The following is a 22264-nucleotide window of genomic DNA, read 5'->3' as shown; positions in this document are numbered from 1 at the left end:
ACACATTGTTAAATATCTGTCCTATGTAGCGCTTCCATTTTTAAGAAATCAATATTCATAACATTTGGGGGTACTTTAAAAGAAGTTGCACATGTTGATTCTATTTTTTTTTTCTCAATTTCTGTAAAATAAATTCAACATTTTTTTTCAACGTCAGAATTCCAGTTTGAGATTCTACAATATATTACTTGCTGGTTGAAAATTATGACTCTGCAGCTCTGAAGCCGATATCAGTAACGAGAAACCTCATACATCCGAGCAGTAAGAGCAATTTGTCCTGATGATATCTGAAATGTTCCATGTGACTGATTAAAGTTCATCACGTGTTAAAACGACTCGCCATAGATGCTCCCTCGGCTGCATCGACACACATTTCACTGCAGATTAAATAAATTTCCTATCTACGCTCCAGATCAGTCAGAACCAGCAGGTATCTCGGCCTCCGTCTAATCAGGTCGCTGTATTTAACGCATGCGGCGTCGTTCGTCTCCGTTAACCGGCTCAGACTAATCAGAGCGACGGGGGGGGGGGGGGGCACTGCGAAGCGATCCATCACACTCGCTAATTTATCAACATCAAGTGCAGTCTGCAGGAAACGACCACTGGAACAGGCATTACTTAGTGCTTTGGCAGCAGCAGGCTTCGACGACCACACACCAAACACAACAGACTCACACACTCGCTCACACACACACACACACACACACACACACACAGATAGGAGATATGGAAAGAAATCTCCAAAAAGCACAAAAAAAAAAAGAAAAAGAAAAAAAAATCGTCAAAGTGTGTTTCACAAAAGGAGTTCCGTGTTTCTCAGCAGGGTCGGCCATGACTACCACAAAGAGACGAAAGAGAAGCGCTGCTGCAGTGCATTCTGGGGGTTTGAGTCCATATTTACAGCCCGTGGAATGATAACGTACCAGTTTGTCTTTATTTACACACATTATCAGCTCCCTTCGTTGCTGCAGCGACGTCCCGTCCGTCGGGTCAGTACTCCCACTCGTCCGTCTTCATGTCCAGGTAGTTGAGAATGTTCTGGGCGAACTTCACCGCCTGCTTCCTCGCCACCTTGGTGGTCTCGTCGCCCTGCGGGTCCACGGCGTCCAGCATCAGTAGCTGCTTGGTCAGCAGCTCCTCCAGCATCATGTAGCTCTTGTCGGCCCGCTTGCCCTCGTAGCCGAGCACCTGGGCCTGGAGGTCCGACAGGCTCCCCAGGACCAGCCACACAGCCCGGTGCGACGGGTGCTCGCTGGCGCCCGGCTGGCGGCGGGCCAGTGCCTCGCGGAGGTCCAGGAAGGTGATGATGGCCTGGACCTCCACCACGGCGCGGCGGCGGGCCTCTCGGATGCACGGGTTCTTGGCCGTGTCCACCTGGTCCAGGTGCGTGAGGAGGCTCTGCAGCTCGGCCTTGGGCCTGAAGCCGAGGTCGCCCATCGCGCAGTGCCGCAGGACGCCCTCTCGGAGGTGGGACACGTGAGCTCGCACCGCCTCGATCTCACGGATGGAGTTGTTCTGCGCCAAGTCGTACCTGCAGAGACGAACAGAATCAGAGCTCCAAAACCTGCAGCAAGAATCGACCAGATTCCAGCAACACTTTCCAAAAAATAATCAAGTGAGAATTCATTAAGCTTCTGAAATGTTGCAAAAAAATCCTAAAAAATTTGAATTAAACTCCTACTGTCGCCTCACATCACATTTGTCTGGCAGCTGATGACAAGCTGCTTATTCAACACTCTGAACCTCAACTTTTTAAAGGCAGGTTATACGAAAAAAACCCAAAAATCACCAGTTACACCAGTTATCAGAGCCAGAAAACTGCAAGAATCGTCAGATTTTACACTTTCCAACAGTCATCGTATGACCTTTTGCGACGTGCAGCTCCGTCAGAGGACTTCATTCACTTTATTCTACTGTCTTATTTAAAAATTCGCTAAAAATAAACAAGTTTGCATTAAACAGATTCTGCAAATAACAAAAAAATAAGCGCTTCTTGGTGCAACCATGACGCCTTTGGTGACCAAGAATATAAATTCAGAGATGTTCAGCTGAACTGCAGGCAGTGTTCAAATAGGAAAACAAATGAAATAGTAAAATATCTAAAGCATGTCAAGTCAATATTTCTTTTCTAGTGCTGATAACAAATGTGAGAATGTAGAAAAATGTTTAACAAGTTGAATCCAGATTTTTTTTTTAATTTTTCAAAAATAAATAATCAAAGCAATTTGACTTTTTTGTTTTTGTTTTTGTGATTTCATTCCCTCTGTGTCACACTGACAGATGATATTTCTGAGTCTCTCTCCGTCTGCATGGTTGTTCTGTTTCCACAGAGCTGCAGCAGGACTTTATATTTTTCTACTATTTTATTTAAAGCTCGTACATACTAATCACTGCACGATATTATAAATCACCAATTAGCCTAATGGGGCTTTAGAAGCTGCACCGCCCTCCCCAATACTTGCATCCTGCCACAGTTACTCCATTAGATCAGTACTTTACAGCTGCTTGATTATCCTTCAGTGATAACATGATAAAATCCGATCATCGTGGTCCGTTACGGTCTGGCTCTGATCTGCAAACACGACCTCCAGATGACCCGACTGAGCTGCTCAATGGCAGGAAAAATGAATCAAAGACGACTGCTGCCAAAATAAAACCCCTTGAATGTATTTTATTTGGTTAATACTCAAAATATTACTCATATATTATGTTTTATTCACATTTCTATTTAGTTTCTGAGTTAAATCGGTTAAAAAAAACACTTTCCATTTTACACTTTTTTTTTGTTTTTTAATTACTGTAATTGAAGCCTAAATCCAGGCAGCACAAAAACACTGTGTGACTGGAGTGGTGCTTGGATCGGCACTAGAGTCGGCGGTTCCACGTAATGGAGAGCTCGGTGGGCGTGTTGGTGAAAAACAAGCCTGACATCTGGTGATGTGAGTCTAATTCAGATCAAATGGAAATTCATCCTCCTGCACGGCTTCGTGAGTTTGGACTCTTCCAAGCTGGACACCTGCGATCCAGAATGAACTGGAGCTGAAGCAGTTACTCAGTGAACATTTACTGGTTTTTATACTAATAAATTGAATATCTTTGGTTGTCAACTGAAGGTCTGACAAAACAAAACATCTTGGAAGTTATGACTGGATTAGATTTCACCACTATTTCTAACATTAAACCGCCAGCAGGTTTGAAAATGAGTCATATCTGTTTGTTTTTTTTTAAATCGCCAAAATTAAACTACTTATCGGAGCCAAAAAGCTAAAAACAGGGAAAAAAATCTGCATTCTACACCTTCCAAAAGTCCATGAACGAATCATGTGTGACTTATAGTTATGTTGGGATAACTAACCAAATCTAAGCTTAAAATTCAGATGTTTTATTGAAATCGCTTTCTTCTACACGTCTTGTTTAAAAATTTACAAAAAAACAACAACAACAAAAAAAACAACTAAATTCTCAAAAAACCAAAACGTGATGTAATCTTCGGCTCAACTCAAAGGCCATGGAACTATTGGGCTGAACTGCAGGCAGTGTTTCCGCAGAGAGACTGAGAGGAAAATCCAACCTGCTGCATTAATAAATAAATGCAGCATGGATCAGAACCAGAGAGCAGAGGAGCCAGTTGTTGGAGATACATCCAGCATGGTGGAACATCTTTCTACTGATGATGTGTGAAAAATGCAGAGTTTGTGGAAGTTGTAAAAATGTAAACAGTTAAATATCTGTAGTATTCAGAGCCACCCCTTGTTTCCAGTATTAGTGTCACCTGTGGGAAATACATGTTAACTACGTTTATACCGGTAACAAAATAGTTCAATAGAACTCCAAAACCTGCCTTTTTTTTTCGTTGTTAGTGTTAATATGAAGCAGACCGCACTGACAACAGGATCCCACATACAGTCAGTGTAGGAGCTTCTAAAGACTGAAAATATCTCCTCATACATGCACTGAGGAGGCTTTTCTCGACCTCCTTGATTTCTTCTGCTATAACTGAAAAACCACTTGGTGTTCAGAGGGTTCACAGACCAAAATGACTGACTGTTTTCCACGAATCCGTCACGGTGCACGGCTTCGTTGTTTACCTGCGCGTGTCGTCTCCCTCCCCCTCCAGGTCCAGGTGTTTCAGCAGCCCGTTAATCTCCTCCACAACCTGCTTCCTGTAGTTTCTGATTGCTGCGTTTCCGGATACATCCAGAGCGTCCAGCTCCACCTGCATCTCCGTCAGGATGCGCGACAGGTGGGCACAGCTGTCCCTCCCGCTCAGCCCCATCAGCAGCGCCACCAGCTGGCCGCGGGCCACGCTCACCTTCACCATCACCTGGTTGATGCGGTGCACGGCCTCGTGGGTGTCGCCTGACAGCGGCAGCGACAGGGTCTGCTGCTGCGTCCGCCCTTCGATCACGTCCTGCACGGCGCACAGGCGTGTTAGCGCCCGGTAGCGGGCTTTGCGGAGCGGCACCCTCCCCTCGGTCTTCACCTGGGTTAGCCTCAGCACCAGCTCCTGCAGGGCGTCCACCAGCTCGTCGTTGATCTCGGCGACGCCGCCGGCTCTTTGCGGAGCCACGACGCGCTCGTCCACCAGCTGCCGGGCCTTGGTGCTCAGATCCTCAATGGCCAGACGGGACGGATGGGTGGCGTTCTCCTCCAGGTAGCGCAGCAGGCCCTCCACCTCCTGCGCCGCCCTCTTCCGAGCCCCCTGCAGCTCCGGTTTGCCCTCCGTGTCCACCTGGTCCACCTCTAGCAGCAGCCGGGTCAGCTCTCGCTCCAGACGCTTGTAGTCTCGGTCGTTCTGCATGCCGCTGAAGGTGCAGACCTGCGGCCCGAGGGACGCCACCTCCTTCTGCACCTCGTACAGCCGCATCATGGCGGGATGCTGCGGATGATACGGCTGCTGCTGCTGCTCCATGGGATGCTGCTGCTGCTGTGGACCGCCATGGTCCATCCTCTTCCCACCATCAAAGGGCTTCCCAAACAGGCTGCAAGAGAAAGGAAAGTCAGAACAATGAGGACAAAGAGCCTCAGCAGAGCTCACACTGTTAGAATGGGCGGATTACTTCAAAACTTTCTACTCCTTTGTCCACAGCCTCCACTGGTTCAACAGGACCTCCAGCTAATGACTGGATCTCCGCCAGAGCTGCAAACTCTGGGCCAAGCATTGAGATCTCCACCAGAGGAATTCACAGCAGTGTGGCGGCCATCGGCCTGCTCTCACAAGCTACTTAACATGTAAACAATGTGCCATTTGTGTTGCACTGTGTGGAAACAACAGCTATTCCTGCTATTCAAGCACTCTGTGACCTTTTGACACAACCAGGAAGGCGGCTGAGATGCCTGGAGACTGACGCCCACCACCTCCGAATCACGGATGTCGATACTCCAGTGTGCTGGATACTCGGTCACACTTAACATGTCGGAAATCCAGTCCTCTGCAAGAGCTGGAGCTACAGCACGGAGGATTATTAAAGCCGATACCTCCTCAACCATAACAATATACATGAAAGGATCCCTTAAACTTTTTTAAATAACTGTGAATTTTTAGTAGCTATATTTGGCACAATCTAATGCAGCAGCTTTACAAAGTCCAGTTTTGTTTGTCAGAAAGGTGTCAATTTAAATAATATTAATAATAAACATCAACGTTCAACACAAGCAGAAAAGGCACATAATAAAAAAAAAGAGAACAAGAGTGGGAAAAAAAAGCCGTATGATAAATAACTCAGGACAAAGTATGACAACAATGGGCTAATGTAAAGCTAAAATAGAAGAATGCAAAACTCTACAAACATAAACATTTAAAGAAAATTTACAAGAAAGCCTTGTAACAAAAAAGTGATTTAAAGGTTGTGTTTTGTAGGTTTTAAATATGCAAAGGAGTAAAATAAAAGCTGTGAAAATATGAAACTCCTACCATCCCTCAAAACCTCGACCTCTAGATGACCTCCTGGGTTTTATTCTACTCAACAGTTATCAACTTTGCATAGCTCAACCAATCAGAACCAACAGCTGCCTCACAGTCCACCAGGTTTATTTACCTTCTACAGCTGCTTCTACTAACTTTATAACGTCTGAGCTACAAGAAAACCCCACTGCTGTCGGCTGCAAGAGTGAACACAAGAGTCTTCATGCACTGCCAGCATCTGATGAACTGAGCACCCAGTGGATTATAGTTATTATTGACAGCAGCATCACTACAACAATAGTAAAATCCTTCACGTTAACGCAGCTAACATGGCTAACACTAGCTTTGATCGTATGTCCGCAGGTCAGAGCTCTGTGGAAACTGGGTGTTTAAAAGATGGCGGAAACCTTGATTTAAACTAATAAACAAGGACTGGGTGGGTCACTGTGTTTTCATGTTGCCTGTTGTGCTTCAGTTTAGCCTAAACTTTTGGTAGCTTCTCTCCTGCTCTCTGTGCTCACATAAACTGCATTTTAATACAGACGAAATCCAAATAAAGCTGTTGTCATTTACAAGTTTTTCTGTTTGTCAGAAAACCGAACGAGTATGAAATCGTGGATGAAACGCAGCTCTGCAGCTGAAATACCGATTTTGTCACCACATCTTTTTTTCTGACACCAAACGCACGAGTTAAAAAATATGTCGGCTGTGAATTCAGAGATGTTTTCACATCAGTTGTTCGGAGAAAGTTGTGTCAGCGGCCATGTGGCCAGCTGTTTTTTTTGTTTTGTTTTGTTTTTTTACCTGCGCTGTCAATCACGGACGTAGTGAGACTTTTCTACATGAGGGGGGCGGGGCCAGCAGCAGCAGCTCGTTGGTTTTCACAGTGAATTTAGAACAAGGCTAAAACCAGATGTGGTGAAATGAACCATCTTTATAGTATGTTGAGCCGAAAAACTGAAACATACGAGTAAGACTTCTAGCACCGTAAATTCCGGACTATAAGCCGCTACTTTTTTTCACACGCTTTGGACACTGCGGCTTAATACCTTCCTAATTTTTGGATTTTTACGAATTTGCCTCGAGACCAAAGTGACATTAAGAGCGACAACGACAGAGAGACTGAGGAAGTTTGTGACGAAGTGATTCTGAGGCTGTTCAACTGAAGAAGACGACTTTAGTGGTTTTCAGGAGGAAGATGAAGGTAGCGATCAATGACTTTTCCTGGTAGGGCTACTGTAGTTTTTATTTTCTTAACCAGCCGTGTTACAGGCACTGTTCGGAAAAAAGCATTTACGTATTTGTGTATGTTACCGGTACGAATTTAATTAAAAGTTTTAAAAAATCTTTCTGTGTAAATATCTCGTGTTACAACGTGGACACCTGCAGCTTATAGACCAGTGCGGTCCTGTATATGTACAAAGCTGGTTTTCTTTTTAAAGTTAGTGGGTGCGGCTTATATTCAGGTGCGCTCTGTAGTCCAGAATTTACGGTAATTTGTTGAACGGGGCAAAATATGCGACCTTTAAAGTAGCGAACACATAAATCACAAATAACCTGAACATTAAAAGAATCACCAATGGTAACACAGTTGTTCTGCAGGCATCCCTGAGAAAATAAATCAGCGTAGGCGCTCTTAAAGACTGGAAATATCTCCTGATGTGCACCGACGAGTCTTCATTTCTTCTGATCGATTCGATGGCGGCCCAGCTAAAGACCCACATAATGTATTCATGTGAAATTCCGTCCTTACAGCCGTGCAGGAAGAAAAAACGAATGAGGTTAACCTACATTTCGTCTCGACAAGAAGAACACCCACATGACAACCGTTTGGAGCATCGCGGAGTATCAGGCCCGCCGGCTGACATGATGCTGATATCGCTCTAATCCACATTAAAAAGGCTCCTTTCCTGCCCATCAAGCTTTAAACACCGAGCCGGAAACGAGCGCAGCCGACCGACGCCCAGAACTGCTCGGAGGCTTCGCGTTGCCGCCGCTGAAGGTTCGGTCAGACGCGTTACAGGTGCCTCGGGCTGCCGAGTTTAATCCCGGCGCAACAAGCGTCGGATTAATGACCAAGCTGAAACGATTCAAGTCATTTTTTCTTCCAGCCAAAGCTTTGCTCGATTCCAGCGTCTCCGGTGTGAAGGCTGGCTGCTCTTCTCTGTGTCACGTCGCTGCAAACAGAATATTTTTAGGTTGGCTGCACGAAACAGGACATTTGAAGACGACACGTGTTTTTTCTTTTTTCTTCCTGAAATCTTACACACCGAACGACGTGAAAACAATCTGCATACGAACAAGACGGCTGCAGACGAGGCAGTGGCGCCTCTTTGCAGTTGCTTTGCTCGTCTTTAAGGTCATTTGGGATTTTTTTTAGTTACAGATTCGTCTCTTTTGGTCATTTTCCATTGTTTTGTGGTCATTTGTGTCTTCATGTGGCTGTTCTGTCTCTTTGTAGTTTGCATTTCTCTAAACATCAGTAGTTCTGGTCCATTAGTGTTTTTCTCTATCTGTTTTGTGCATCTCTGTAGTCATTTTCCATCTCTTTGTAGTTCCTGTGCATCCGTTATAGTCGGTCTAGGTCTCCTTGTGGTCCATTTGTGTGTCTCTGAAGCAGTTTTGTGTCTGTTTCTAGTTGTTTTGTGTGCTTTTGTCGATATTTGCATCACTGTGCGTCTCTGCGTTGTCACTTTGCATCTCCTTGCAGTCGTTTTGCATCTTTTTTCTACATTTTTACACGTCTTTGTACACGTTTTGCATGTGTTTGTGGACTTTTTGTCTCTGTAGTCGCTCAGCGTACTGTCTGCGGCTGTTTTGCAACGCTTTGTGGACATTTTATGTGTCTTTGAGTCTCTCTGTAGATGCTTTGAATGTCCTTGTTGTCAATTTTCATGTCTTTATTGTGATTTTGCAGCGTTTTGCAGCAGTTTGGGATCTCCTCATAGCTGTTTGTGTCTCCCTCAGTCACACATTGCAGAACCTAAACTCCTGTGTTTCGCTTTTGGTTCAATAATCTGAACAAGTTATTGCAGATCCACGCTGGCAGTCTGTACAAACATTATTCTAAACGCCGCTGCACGCTGGACAAAATATTACAGGAAACCTTCAGAGCCAGCCTCGGATGCAGGTTATGTATTGCTACTGTGAGCGCTGCTGTCCTGCTGAATTTGAAATGTTGCTTCATCCATCATCACAATGCAGACGTCTCGTCTAGTTTATTTAAAAACCTACTCTGCATTTAGATAAAAGGAAACGTCCACATCAAAGTGAACTCTGTACATCTTCAGGGCGACGGGTAACACCAGGATTAAGATAAGGAGTGGATTTGAGTTTGTGCAGCAGAACTGTGCAGCCGCCGCATCGCGAGACGAACCGTCACCGTCGGCCGAGGCGCCTCAAAGCGCGGCCTTTCCACAGCACGATGTTTAGTTATCCACGGCATCAATAACGCTTATTAGAATGGGCAGGATTATGTATCAGCGTTCCCTAAAGTACTTTTATGTAAGAGGGCGAGGGGCCGGGCGTTTCCAGAACAGTGGATGAGCACATGCTGGGCCGCGGCTTACAAATCTGAGCATTTATTAGGATAATCTCAGCAAAATCCACTCCAGCCTGGCAAACACCTCGTCCCCGAGTTAGATCCAAGATAGACGAGAAAAAGGACCGACTTCAGGCTGTTTACGCCTCACATGAGTCATGAAGGCTAACCGAGCCGCAGGTAACACCAGGCGATAAGATGACGGCGACATGCACCGACGACGGCAAGAAGGAAAATGCTCAAGTGTTTCATAGTTTCACTTAATGCTCTGAATCTCCAAACTTCCCAAATACACACACACACACACACACACACACACACACACACACACACACACACACACACACATATATATATAAAACTGTAAAATGATCAAAATTTCAGCATTACCAGAGTCAAGAATGATTGAAAAAAAAGAAATAATCAGCAGATTTTGAGCTTTCAGATGATCCTACTCATTTGAGAAGAATTTCTTTTTTGCTATTTCTGCAAAATCACTTTATTCTCCAGGTTTCATTCAAGAATTTTCCAAAAATAAATCATTTGCAATAACCACATTCCGTAGAAAACGGAAAAAAATCTGCACTCCTCAGCAAAACTATGAGGCTACTTCTGACTCGGCTGCAACAAACGGTCACGTGACAAAAAAAAAACTCAGGGAGTTTTCAGCTGAACTGCAGGCTGTGTTTACTCAGAGCAGAGAGGAGACAGGTTAAACATGTAAATAGACAAATATCTGTAGCACCTAGAGACACTATTTTCCCCCTCCAGTACTGGGGACACTTGAAAAAATGTTGTAAATGTTGATTTCAGGTTTTCACGATGTTCGTAAAATAAATAACATTTGGGTTCTTTCTCCTTCTAGTCATGGTTCTGCTGTTAGAGGTGCAGGATTAAACACTGAACCACAAGTGTGACACCCAGGAAGTGCTTCGTGTTCACAGGTTAAATGCATCAAAGCACCATGAAAGCACGTAACAAAAGCACAAAGTTCATGTGCAAGAACAAACCCTAATCTTGCTCCCTCCCTGGATCACAACAACCGATCATATCTATTGATAACGGAGCCCACGTTGCCCACCATCGCTCTCCCTGCAGCCACGGTGCAGGTCTCCCAAGGTGAGCTAGTCTGCAGCCGCCTGGACCTCCCGTCACTCCACAGACCTGAACCATTTGAGGAAAATATATTGCGATAAAACGTTTTAATCTCAAGCTTCACTATATTCAATATTCACTGTGTCGTGAATGTAAAACATGGCATCATCGAGATAAGAGAGAACAGGAGCCAAACCTGGACTCTTGTAGCACCACTGGCCTTCATCATTCTGATTTTTTTTTTTGCATATTCCATCTTGAAACAGAGAGCTTCAACCATGAAAACAGCCAAATGATGTTCCACTGGGATGTAAGACAACATATCTGTAGCACTACTAACACTACAGTTCAAAATCCGAGTCAGGCCTGCAGCTTCAGTGTATTCTCAATTGCAACCTTTGCTCGATTAATCGATTAATAGCTCAACCTAAATCGGCTGCACCTGTGCAAACACCTCCAGCTAACCCATGCACCTATCGATCTCCTCTAAGGGCCTGACAGGTTCTACTGGGTCTCCGTGCGGTGACACCGGATCAGGCTCGGTCCTGCTCGTCCTCTGTGCACCTGCAGATCCGGGATCATTCGTCTCGCCTCATTTATTAATACATCCAGATGCATTTATCACCTGTGCGCCCTGACAAACAGGTTAAACCCTTCTCCATCCTGCTCTCTAATGAAACCAGATGATCGATAGTGATTGATTGGAAGGTGATCTATTTCCCAGCCCGTCGGTAACACGCATCCAGCACCTCCTTCCCCCAGCACCGGTCCTGCTGCACGGCTTTGCGCATTATGTCACCACGGAAAACCGAGCCGAGCCGAGCCGAGCCGGGGCTGTCTGCGGAGGACATCCACCGCCAGCACCACCAGCACCACCGCAGAGAAACCGGCGGATGATCCGAGCCTGAAGCGGCACCACACCTCCTCGCCGACCAGCCCGGGAGCCTCCCCGGGAGCTGTCAGCTGCATCCCCGCACACACACGGCCACATCCCAGCAGCAGCACCAGACAGCAGCGGGCAGCGGCTCGGTTCGTCTCACCTCTTCAGAACTCCGAACACATTCGCGCACATTTTCGCGGATGTCTGTTTCCATCAGCCAAGGCAGGTGGAGGAAAGCGGCATCCAGGTGGACGGAGCCGGGATGTGACGGGCTGGCTCGGCGGTGATGCTCCGGTCAGCTCCAGCGGCGTCTGCCTGCCTTCGACCGAGTGACTGCGGTCGGCTGCTGTCGCCCCTCCCACAGCCTCCCTCTCGCTCCGCTGCGCTTCACGGCGAGTTGGTTTAAAAATAAAGCCGTTAGCGGCGCCGGACTGAATAAATAAAAGCAGGTTTCGGAGGCAGCGACGCGGCCGTTGTTCAGCGCGCGGCTCCGCGGAGGCTGCTGTCGGTGCGTGAAGCTAGCAGCCGCTGATCACCTGACTCTGCCCCACCTCTGACAAACAGCTCCGGGTTTTCGGCTCCCAGCGCTCCGAACCGAACTCCCACACTTAAATATTTCACTCTTACCTGCATAGCCACCGGACAGCCATCTGAAGCTCTGCGGAAAAGTGCGCTCCTCCCGGGATTAAAGCTAAACATTAGCCCACCTAGCTACCTTCTAGTAGTTACTTTCCTGCTCGCAGCCCGAACTAACGCGGAGTTCGTCTTTCACCAGTAACGTTCAATTTACGACGTTTTATCCGAGCTGACTTGATGTTTTTAAGTCCGAGGTAACAGTCGATGATTAAATAAAGTGTACTAAATTCATATATACACAGAAAAGGTTGAACGGACGTGTTTGCTTTCTGATGTCCGGCTTTACTATTTTTAACCGAGTGTAAGTTTTCGTTGGCCAACAGGAGGTGCGCTTCATTTGGTTGTAGCGTCCCGCAGTTTGTACGAAGTGGCAAAGGCGGGGACACTAAATGGAGCGCAGGCTGCCGATCAGGCAGTTACAGGGTAACAGAAATAAAGAGATGAAGAACGGAATAAATTAATATATCTAGAAAAAAATCAACCACAAAAAATGTAAAAGTACACGTTGAAAAAAATGAGTAAATGTCGGAATAAATGAATGAATGAAGATATTAAAAAAATACATGTAGAAATAGAAGAGGTAAATAGAGGAGTAAATGTAAAAACAAATGAAAAAAATTGAACTACAGAAATAAATTAAAGGTAAAAATCCTGGAATGAATACATAAAAAAATTAAAAATGAATAAACACAGTCATGCAGAAACAAAAGGAATTTAAATAAATAAAAATCAAGGTAAATAAATGAAGAAAAAAAGTATAAAAATGCTAAAATATATGTATAAATAGAGGAATATAGAAATGCAAAATAAATGAACAAAAACAGATTTTAAAATGAAGAAATACAAAATAAATAAATCAAATTGATTTTTTTTTTCATAAATTAACAAAAAAGGATATAAAAAAAATAAGAGAAGGAACAAAGGAGATAAATAACTGAATGTGTGCAGAAAATATAGAAACATTCAAAAAAAAAAAGAAAGAAAGAAAGAAAGAAAGAAATGAGCAAAATATCAAAATCCTGAAAAGGATAAAAAAAATCTAGAAATAAAGTACAAATTTAGCAATACAGAAAAAATATAAATTAATATTAAAATTGAGAGTAAATAAAGTACAAAAGATGTACATTTTTTAAAAACTTAGGGTAGAAATACTTAAAGAAATCTAAAAAATAAACAAATGAAAAATAAATAAATGAAATATTTATATATGTCATATTGAACACCAAAAAGAAGACAGGACGTGGACGTGGAAATACAGAAATAGATAAATGTAGACTAAAGGAGGAAAAGTAGCTAAATGTAGAGACACAAGAACAAAAAAAAACCAAAAAACGACAGAAATGTAGGAATAAACAACCAAAGACAAACTCGGAAATGTATGAAAATGTATTAATTATTAATTCTAACATTTTTTATTTTAGCATCTTTTTTAAACCCATGTTTTTATGTATTTAATTCCTAGCAATATGTTTAAGTCATTTCCCTTCTCTGTTTAGAAGGATGCTGATTTAATTGTTGCATTTATTTGCGTTTTCTTATTTTTTTTATTTGCTATATTGTAAGCTAGGATGAATCCCATTTGCAATTTTTACTACTATCATTATTCTTTTTTTTAAATTTTATTTTATTTTTTTAATTTAACTTCTGCGTTACTGTGTATGTTAGGTATATTAACGTGCATCAGTGCTATTATTCTGACACCGTGCGCGGATGTTCCGGTGAGTGTTTCGAGCGCCACTTCGCTCCCCGCCGAGCTCACGTGACCAAGCGGTTGGTGGAAGGACACGAGCCCAGCCTCGGTTTCTGTAAACATTAGCGGCGGGACGCTCCGGTCGGTAACTCGGTTATTAAAACGTCATGTATTTAGTTTAATGCGCCGTTTAGTGTCGGTTAATTAAAATGGCCGCCGGAGCAGCAGCAGCAGCAGCAACATGGAGGAGCTTCTTCCTCCGAGCTCCGCTGCTTCCGTCTCCCCGCTTATCAGCAGCCTGCAGCCGGCCGAGCAGCTCCGGACCGGCGGCCCCGCAGGACCGAACAGCCAAGGTTCGAAATGTAAACATTACTCCGATTTAATTTAAATTCTGCTTTTTTAGTAGCAGGTAAATACACTATGTAACTGTAGTCTTTATTGTATTACATTAAATTATTAATATTAAAGCAAGATAATTTGGATGTATCATAACAGAAAATAAACAGCCATTAATAAAATATATATAAAATATTAATAAAAAATCTGTAATCTTTATGTTAAAATATATCAATTTTTGTATCATAGTTTTGTTCAATATATTTTGGAGACCATGAATTGTCCCAAACTGGACATTTTTAATGATTATTCCATAATTTAAAAATAAATAAATAAATAATAATAATAATAATGCTGCTGTGATTTTTATTTTATGTATGTCAAATTATAAGCCAAAATGTATTTTTGTACTATTTTTTTTTGTTAAAATACTTTAATGTTATTATGAAGAGAATTAAAAAAAAAAAAAAAGATGATTAAATTAATTGCTAATAAAATAATCGTTTTTGCTGCTTTGATAATATTTGTATATAAAACATAAACAAAAAAAATAGTATGCCATTGTAGCTGTCAGACACATTTAAAAATGCAATAATTGAATAATTAATAGATTTTCTAAAAATAACAATGATTATTGTTTATAAAAGAATGAATAATTGGTGACTTATCTATTAACTATTAATTATTATTATTATTATTATTATTATCAAGAACTGAAAAATCACTAATTAAAATAATTAATTTCCTTTTTTTTGTTACATAAAATCATGATTCTAAAAGTATTTTGTTGCTGTAGTTATCACATGTAAACGTTACGCTGCATTTCAAAATGGTTTTCCTTATCATGATCAGAAAATTATTCAGAAACACTAACTGTCAAATACACGTAAAATTACAATAATTTGAATAATTATTTACAAATTAATTAAATAATAGATGAATAGATTAATCACTGTCAATCAATCAATCAATTAATACATTAATGATTTGTTTGTGCTTGGATTTCTTTCTGTATATGATGTCACTGTAAAGTTTTTAAAAACTGTAATGAACAGATGAATAGACTTGCAATTAATAGAAATAATAATTTGTTGTTGAAAATTCCTAATCTGACGAGTAGTTTGTAACTGTAGCTGTCAAAAACATGCAAAGTGAAATATTTGAATAAAAAATAGATTTTTGAAAAACAAAAACTTCAGTAGCACAAAGTGAAATTAGCAGCACTAGTTTAGTACAGTGTTGTTAAATTCCTTTACATCAGTGTGTAAATAGTGAAACTAGTTGTTGTGTATGTTAATTGCTGTATTAGCAGGACTTCAGCTGGTTTAAATGAGTGTTTTGTGGCTGTATTCACCTCTTTTCTTTCCTCTGAGCCCTGGATCGACTGCTCCTCTTCGCCGCTCTGCCCATGTCGACGTCTGCTCCGGACTGATAAACAAACTGCTGCAGCTTAATGTTTGACAGAACATCCACGACTAGAAGGAGAGAACTCTGTCTTCTGAGCAGCACGACACAGTTAGAATGACAAATTATATAGAAGAATTTATTTCACTAAAAAGTAGAAAGTTAAAATGGAATGAACGCGTGCAACACTTTTCCAGTTGCCCACAAGTGACACCAGAAGGTTAAAACAATCTGATAGCCTTTTTTTTGTCGGCATAAATTGGCGCTAGGGATGCAGATTTTAAACTGAAAAGCGGCAGCCTTATCAATGTAGAGTTGACTAATCGATAACACACAACGACCGTCATGATTTGTCATCTTATGTCCTGATGAAGCTGCTTTGGATGCAGTCATGCCGGATTTTATGGTCACTCCATTTAGATTATTATTGACGAGGCCATAATGCCTAAATGCATTTTAGTTCCCTCGATAAACCTAAGCGCTGACCAGGAGGCATTCAGCGTCACACAAGTCTCTGTCATGGTGCCCCTTTATTAGCTGAATAATGTTCTCTGCTAGCCAGCATGACCTGCCAGCATAGTCTGCCTCCTCAGGTGTCTATCGTGCTAAACAGTAAGAGGCTCCACCTGGTGGAGCAACCAGGTACTGCAGATGATCTACAATACGTTTACTGTCATGCATGTAATTCGTTTTCTGCCTCATCAGGTTTTAATCGGCGGAATTATTAACGACAACGAACCAACCAACTGTGATTTTTTTCACACAGACCTTCAGACCGGCGGCGAGCTCCACGCACGACTGGATCGGTCCGCCGAACCCCCTGTCGAACCTCCGGCCCATCGTCTACCACGTCCCTGAGAACGAGTCCGAGCTGGAGAGACGCCTGCGACACCTGAGGCAGGAGACCGAGGACTGGAACCACGACTTCTGGACCAATCAGAACATCACCTTCAGCAAGGTGAGCGTGAAGCATGAACACGAAGGTTTGTAGTCTCCGAAAAAGCCGGACGTCATGCACAGTGTGTGAGAAGAGCCACGGATAGTTGAATAAACCATCTCGATGACGTCTCTGCTGCCTCCTTCCATCTCATATCATCTCATTTTTAGAACAATTTCTGCTCAACCATGTCTGATTTTGAGGGCATAAAATACGGTTATGTAGAAAGATTATTTTCGTTCCGAGATACATTTTCATTTTTAAAAAAACAAAACAAAAAACATAAAGGTGGTGAAATTTGAGGCTGTATGAACGACATCTAAGGAACTGTTGAAGATAAAAACCTGAAATTTTCACAGTTATTTTTCATCATGTCATTGATTCAGAATCTGAAACATCAGACAAATAGATCAAATAATCTCTGAGTTGAAATCCAAAAAAAGTCCCATCTTTGAGCTCACAAGAAGATTCATAATGCTATTAAATCAGTTAGTGATATTTTCTGAGCCACACGGAGCTTTCTATCACAATAATACAAAATAAAACATCTAGAATACTTTTAACATGAAACACTTGGAAGGTATTGTAGTTGAACTTTTATAGCGGGCAGAGCAGGTGTGACAAGTTGTAGCACAAAGATTAAAATAATGGTTCTCCAAATATAGCCATGAAAATAATATTTAAATTTAGGCATATATTCAGTCACTCTGGTCATCACACACTCAGCTCAGCTACATATCCAGAATTCATGACTTAAAAGAGAAAAGACAGAAGAGGTCCCTGATGATTTGATGATTTGATGATTTGTCATCATGTAATGAATTCAGAATCTGCAGTATTGGACTAGTAGATCAAATAGTCTCTGATTATTGCTGAGTTAAAATATGACCAAAAACCCAAAACGTTATGATGCAGAAGTCAACCAGTGATATTTTATGAGCCACACATAGCTGCAAGTCACAATAATACAAAACTAAACATCTAAAATACTTTAATATGAATCACTTGGTCACAAAAATGAAAAAAAACCCAAAAAAAACAATTCATTGAACTTTCATGACTGATTGGTCAGATATGACAAGTTGCGGCACAAAAACCAGAGCGAGCTGTTACCTCGTCTATGATACCGACTGAACTCATGAACTTATTGCAAAAGATGCTTGAAAGTAAACTCTTCTATATACGGTCCAGAAAATATCACGAGAGTTTTGATCTCAAAGATGCAACTTTTCCTCTTTTTTTGGTCAACTCACCCATATTCAGAGAATATTTGAGTTACTCGTTGGATATTTCAGGTTCTGAATCAACGACATGATGAGAAATTAGAGTGAACATTTCAGGTTTTTATCTTTATTCATTCCTGAGATGTTGTCGTTTAAACAAACTCAAATTTCAATGTGAGAAAGTGAGTCAACGGACGATTTTTAAAGGAAAAAACCTCACAAAGTGTTCGATAAATCCAGCTAAAATGTCGGATATTGTTTTAAATATCCAACATTTCTGATAATAAAGTTTAATGTAAACCAGAGAAAGTTGAGCAGAAGGTCCCTGATGAAGGAGGAATTAAACCAGCTGTCAGTTTTCTGTGTCGATTAGTTTCACACTAGCATGTTTGTTCATCTGGGTGTAAGATCTTATTTTGACCAGCAGAGAGCAGCATCACGCAGCAAATACAAGATAATAACCGATAAAGACTCAACAGGGAGTTAAATCCATCGACTCTGATGATAATTAACAGCAAATATACGTTAAAAAATGACCGTACTGTTTAATATCAATCAATCAGTCAGACTTTTTTTTGCAATTCAAACAAATTTACAAGCCACAGACAAAATTTATTAAAAAAATAGAAAAAAGAAAGCTAGATTTAGACATTAATATTGACAAAAGCAACATGATGATGAATAATTAAAGATTATACGCGCAATCCAAATAAAATATTGAAATGTTTCCTACCAAAGAAAGTGGTTATAATAAAACATTTTAATGTTATTTAAAATGAAACAGACTTAAATTGATGTTAACTGACCCTAAAAGTGAAGCAGTGTGTAATAGGATTGTCTTGCTTTTTAAATAAATCAACGTTTTAGTTCATTTGTGCTCAAATATGAAAGTTTTCCTCAATTTCTTTTCATTTTTCAACTCTTCAATAATCAGAAGTGTTTTGATTTTCATGTTTAATATTGCAAAAGTCGATATTTAGCCGTTTGATTAGTCGTGTGCAGCTTTCTGTTGGTGTGTGTTATAAAGAGCTTCAGCAGTAATGTGAAGGTAAAGCTTGACTTTTATTCTTTCTGCAGGAAAAAGAAGTTTTTATCATCTCACAGCTGAAGGCGAAAGGCTTGACTCTGCGCGATGAAGACGGTGAGAAGCATTTTATTGTACGACTGGTTTGAAGCAGATCAAATGCACGATTGTCTCAAGAGTTTATTCAGAATGTTGTTTTCTTAAATACACAACAAACCTGCTCGGTGAAGCTGATGAGAATCTGTTCCCTCAGGACGGCGGCGCACCCTGAGCAGCGAGGAGATGGCCGAGTTCTACAAAAGCTTCCTGGACAAGAACAGAACGCGACACGCAAATTACAACAAGTGAGTCGTTTCTTTGCTTGAAACCGAAGCGACAAACTCGTAAATTAGACTTGCAAAGTGTTTTCTGGGATTCGTAAAAGTTTCCCGCCCACACGCGTCGCCTCTGCTGCTGCTGCTCGCCGTCTTCATTCCTGTGGTTCAAGCTCCAACTTCTGATCATTTCACTCTTCGAGTAAATCAAAGAGAAGCTTCCCTCGGTTCCTCCCCCAGGTGTTACCGTGTCTCAGCTTGGTCTATTTAAATCTCCGTAATGAGCTTCCTGTGCAGCACTGTTCCTGCATTTCTGGATTCACAGCTAGTTTGAATATTTTGGGGGGTAAACATGAAACCGTGAGCATCAGACGCTTAACTTCCTGGTGTAGCTTAATGCACCGATTTGTTCCTTTTCTGCATCTGTTTACGATGCAAACGTCATTTTGTTATGTGAAGGAAAACACAGAAGTCTGGCACAGTTAGTAAAAATGTGCTTCCTGTGTGGTCTTCGGGGGGAGAAGATGCATTTTTTCTTAATCGCAATAGCAATAATAACAATAAAACTTTAAATTGATTAAACAGGTAAATAAGATGCAGTACGATGAGATGAAACAGTCAAGACGATTCGTTTTTAGGAGGCTTGTGTCTCAAATCATCAGGTTCATACATTAGTTTCTGCTCCACCATCTTTGACTTGCATAAAAATTTTACAGCATTAAATATTTGTGAACATTTATCCTGATATATCGAATAATTTCTGCGATTCGTTCTTGTTAGAAACTGCCCGTCCACCCGTTTTCAGCAGGTTTTTTTTCCACACGTGTTTGAGCAACATCTCAGGAACTATGGAAGATAAAAACGCGACATTTTCTCTGTTTTTCATCATCATGGCTTTGATTTAGAATCTACAACATCAGACACACAAATCTAATGAATAGAGAAACTGGAGCCATCGTGAAAACGTCCGCGTTTGAGCTCATATTGACAAAATAATGTATCAACCGGTGACATTGTCTGAACCGCATGTAGCTGCAGAGTTCTGGAGTCTCACATGTTTTATTTTTGGAGCTGACTTTCTTTTTTTTTTCTTTTTTAATCAACTTTTTAATTTAACTTTTCAAAAATACGTCGCTCCATTTTGCGGGTCTCGAACAAATAACAGCAGATAGTTTAGAAACTTCACTAACTATTAAAAAAATCTGTCACTGGGGCTTCATTTAGACGATAAGCATCTGATATAGAAAAGTCAAACCCTGAAATCTGCATCCGTGACTTGATTTAACTCTGGTTTTTTTTGCTTGTCTTCTCCTCTCTGATGCAGGGAATGGTACCGACGTAACTTCACCATCACTCTGCTCATGGCCCGGGTGACCCTGAGCAGCATGTGGAGGACGGTGACGGAGAGGAAAAGCAGCAGCAGCAGCAAGAACAACAGCAGTCCTCCCACCTGACAATAAACTCCACATTCATACGCTCCTGTCAAGTGTCTGGTTCAGTGTTACTGAATGAAGAGCACGTCTGAACATTTACATGAACATTCAAGCCCAGTTTCACACTTTATTCTAGTTTTAAATCTGGTTTCTGCATCCAAGGAAAGTTTTTTTTAAGCTACAGATCAAACAGAAACTCCAGAGGAAGAATTAAGAGTCGACAGTGTTTTTGTAATTACGCTCACTGCCAGAAGGGGGAGACAAAAGCTCCACTGCCTTCACATCTTTATTCGCTCTCTTCTGTTCTGAAAGATAATCAGAAACCTTCAGTGGAATAATAAATAAGTTTGAGATATTTTAATGCAGCTTTGTATTTCCCCTCCACTAGATTTGGTTACACAATCAGGATTTTTGCTAATAAAACATATCAAATGCTGCTTTTTATAAATAAATTAAACTAGGAAATAATCTGCAGCACATCTGATAATTGTGTATTTTTATGCAAGAATATTTCCAATTTTATTATTCCAGCACTTCAAACACCACAATTGGTTGTGTTTATTTTTTTTTTAAAATTTTCAATTTATTGTTATTATTTTGAGGTTTGGACAAAACAAACCTACATGAAACTTTGGGCTCTGATTTTTTGTCTTTTTTATTTTCTTTTTCACAAACTAAACAATAAATTAAATAATAGTTTAACACGGTTCCTCGTCAGCTGACTGGTTTTACATATTTTATGTTTCTTTATTATTATTATTATTATTATTATTTAGACATGTGGCTTTTTTCACAAAAGTTCAATAAATTAAATGGATCTATTGATTCTCTTTGTGGCTCAGTCGGACTCCCAGATGTGCCTGAACTCACACGGAAAGTGAAAAATAATTATTAAATCACACTGACACCTTTTTATTTCTACATTTTCTGTCTGGCAGTTGCGTCACAATCTTGTCTGTTCTGGCAAATATTGGTGCAGAAAACACTTTTTTTTTCTGTGCTAAAGTACAATTTACATAAGCTTCTGCTCCACAACTGTTCACAGGAAACTGCTGGATTTTTTTTAAACAGCTGTACAAACAGATGACCCTGCAGACTAAAAGTTTGCATTCAAAATAAAACGAAATATGTCCATTTGTTGTAGATGCAACCAGCAAGAAGAAGCTAAGACTGCGCTCACTGCATCAATAATACAAAAGCCAGTAACATAAATACGATTTTGCAGAATGAGTGACCTTAGGCTTTACTTTTGCTGGGATTCTTTGAATTTTTCCATCATTACAGACTGCAAACGGCTCTGTTTACACCATCAACACCATGCAGAGCACAAAGCTGGAAAACAAATGGGAGGAGATGAACAAATACAAAAGAAATTATGAGGTTTGATGCAGGAGTAGATCAGAAGTTGGAGCTGTCTGCTCTTTGCAGCACATCATAATACACATTTCTGTGCAGAAAAAAAAGTATTTCAAATTTATCTAGATTCTGATTTGGTGTGGGGCTTCATAAAATTTAATCCAGCGTTCATTTTTAGTGTTTGTTTATTTTTTCCTCTTTTATTAAACTAACTGAGTAGAACGACTTTTTTTTACTGTTCAAATTGTACATTTTAGTTCCACTGTTGTGTAATTGTGAACCTTAATTTGAATTACCAGATCAATACTGGATTTTTGAAACCAATATTGATATTCAAAAGTGTAAAAATCCAGATATTACATGTTAAATGCTTTATTTCTCCACTGACAGCATGATTTTTTCTGTTGCTCTTCTGCATGTCTGAGCATAATGCTGCATGCATTGTCAAGACTTCTTGTTTTTACTATTAAAATAGTGCATTTTAGTTTTA

The 22264-nt window shown here is 41.0% G+C and overlaps 2 protein-coding genes across 3 annotated transcripts; one reads left to right on the top strand and one right to left on the bottom strand.

Annotated features, from left to right (window-relative positions):
• Positions 1-915: 915 nt before the first annotated feature.
• On the bottom strand, positions 916-12589 carry bag5 (BCL2 associated athanogene 5). The gene is made up of 3 exons (XM_008278228.1): positions 12049-12589; positions 4089-4982; positions 916-1531 (listed from the first exon to the last, which is right to left on the bottom strand). Exons 1-3 carry the CDS (start codon positions 12069-12071, stop codon positions 991-993), a joined length of 1458 nt encoding a protein of 485 aa, XP_008276450.1. The 5' UTR covers positions 12072-12589; the 3' UTR covers positions 916-990.
• Positions 12590-13624: 1035 nt separating this feature from the next.
• Positions 13625-22264, top strand: coa8 (cytochrome c oxidase assembly factor 8). 2 transcript variants are annotated; one of them, XM_008278226.1, is made up of 5 exons: positions 13625-14109; positions 16254-16445; positions 18725-18788; positions 18925-19015; positions 20310-22264. In XM_008278226.1, the coding sequence occupies exons 1-5, from the start codon at positions 13957-13959 to the stop codon at positions 20437-20439; spliced, it is 630 nt and encodes a 209-aa protein (XP_008276448.1). In that variant the 5' UTR covers positions 13625-13956; the 3' UTR covers positions 20440-22264. The 2 variants fall into 2 exon arrangements, with proteins under 2 accessions (XP_008276448.1, XP_008276449.1); XM_008278227.1 differs by having other exon boundaries at positions 13634-14100.

Source organism: Stegastes partitus, unplaced genomic scaffold (genome assembly GCF_000690725.1).
Source record: "Stegastes partitus isolate 25-593 unplaced genomic scaffold, Stegastes_partitus-1.0.2 Scaffold119, whole genome shotgun sequence".
NCBI classification, from domain to species: domain Eukaryota; kingdom Metazoa; phylum Chordata; class Actinopteri; family Pomacentridae; genus Stegastes; species Stegastes partitus.
Note: the sequence above shows the minus strand (reverse complement) of the source record. Positions and strands in the feature narration are given on the sequence as shown.

What these genes read in the sequence shown, in the direction of transcription:
- bag5 (XM_008278228.1), bottom strand. Translation starts at nt 12,071, where the DNA reads ATGGCTGTCCGGTGGCTATGCAG. An exon ending in GCTGTCCGGTGGCTATGCAG is followed by an intron (nt 4,983 to 12,048) that starts GTAAGAGTGAAA and finishes TTTCTCTTGCAG; the next exon opens with CCTGTTTGGGAAGCCCTTTG. An exon ending in GAGGGAGACGACACGCGCAG is followed by an intron (nt 1,532 to 4,088) that starts GTAAACAACGAA and finishes TCGTCTCTGCAG; the next exon opens with GTACGACTTGGCGCAGAACA.
- coa8 (XM_008278226.1), top strand. Translation starts at nt 13,957, where the DNA reads ATGGCCGCCGGAGCAGCAGCAGCAGCAGCAACATGGAGGAGCTTCTTC. An exon ending in GAACAGCCAAGGTTCGAAAT is followed by an intron (nt 14,110 to 16,253) that starts GTAAACATTACT and finishes TTTTTCACACAG; the next exon opens with ACCTTCAGACCGGCGGCGAG. An exon ending in AGAACATCACCTTCAGCAAG is followed by an intron (nt 16,446 to 18,724) that starts GTGAGCGTGAAG and finishes TTCTTTCTGCAG; the next exon opens with GAAAAAGAAGTTTTTATCAT.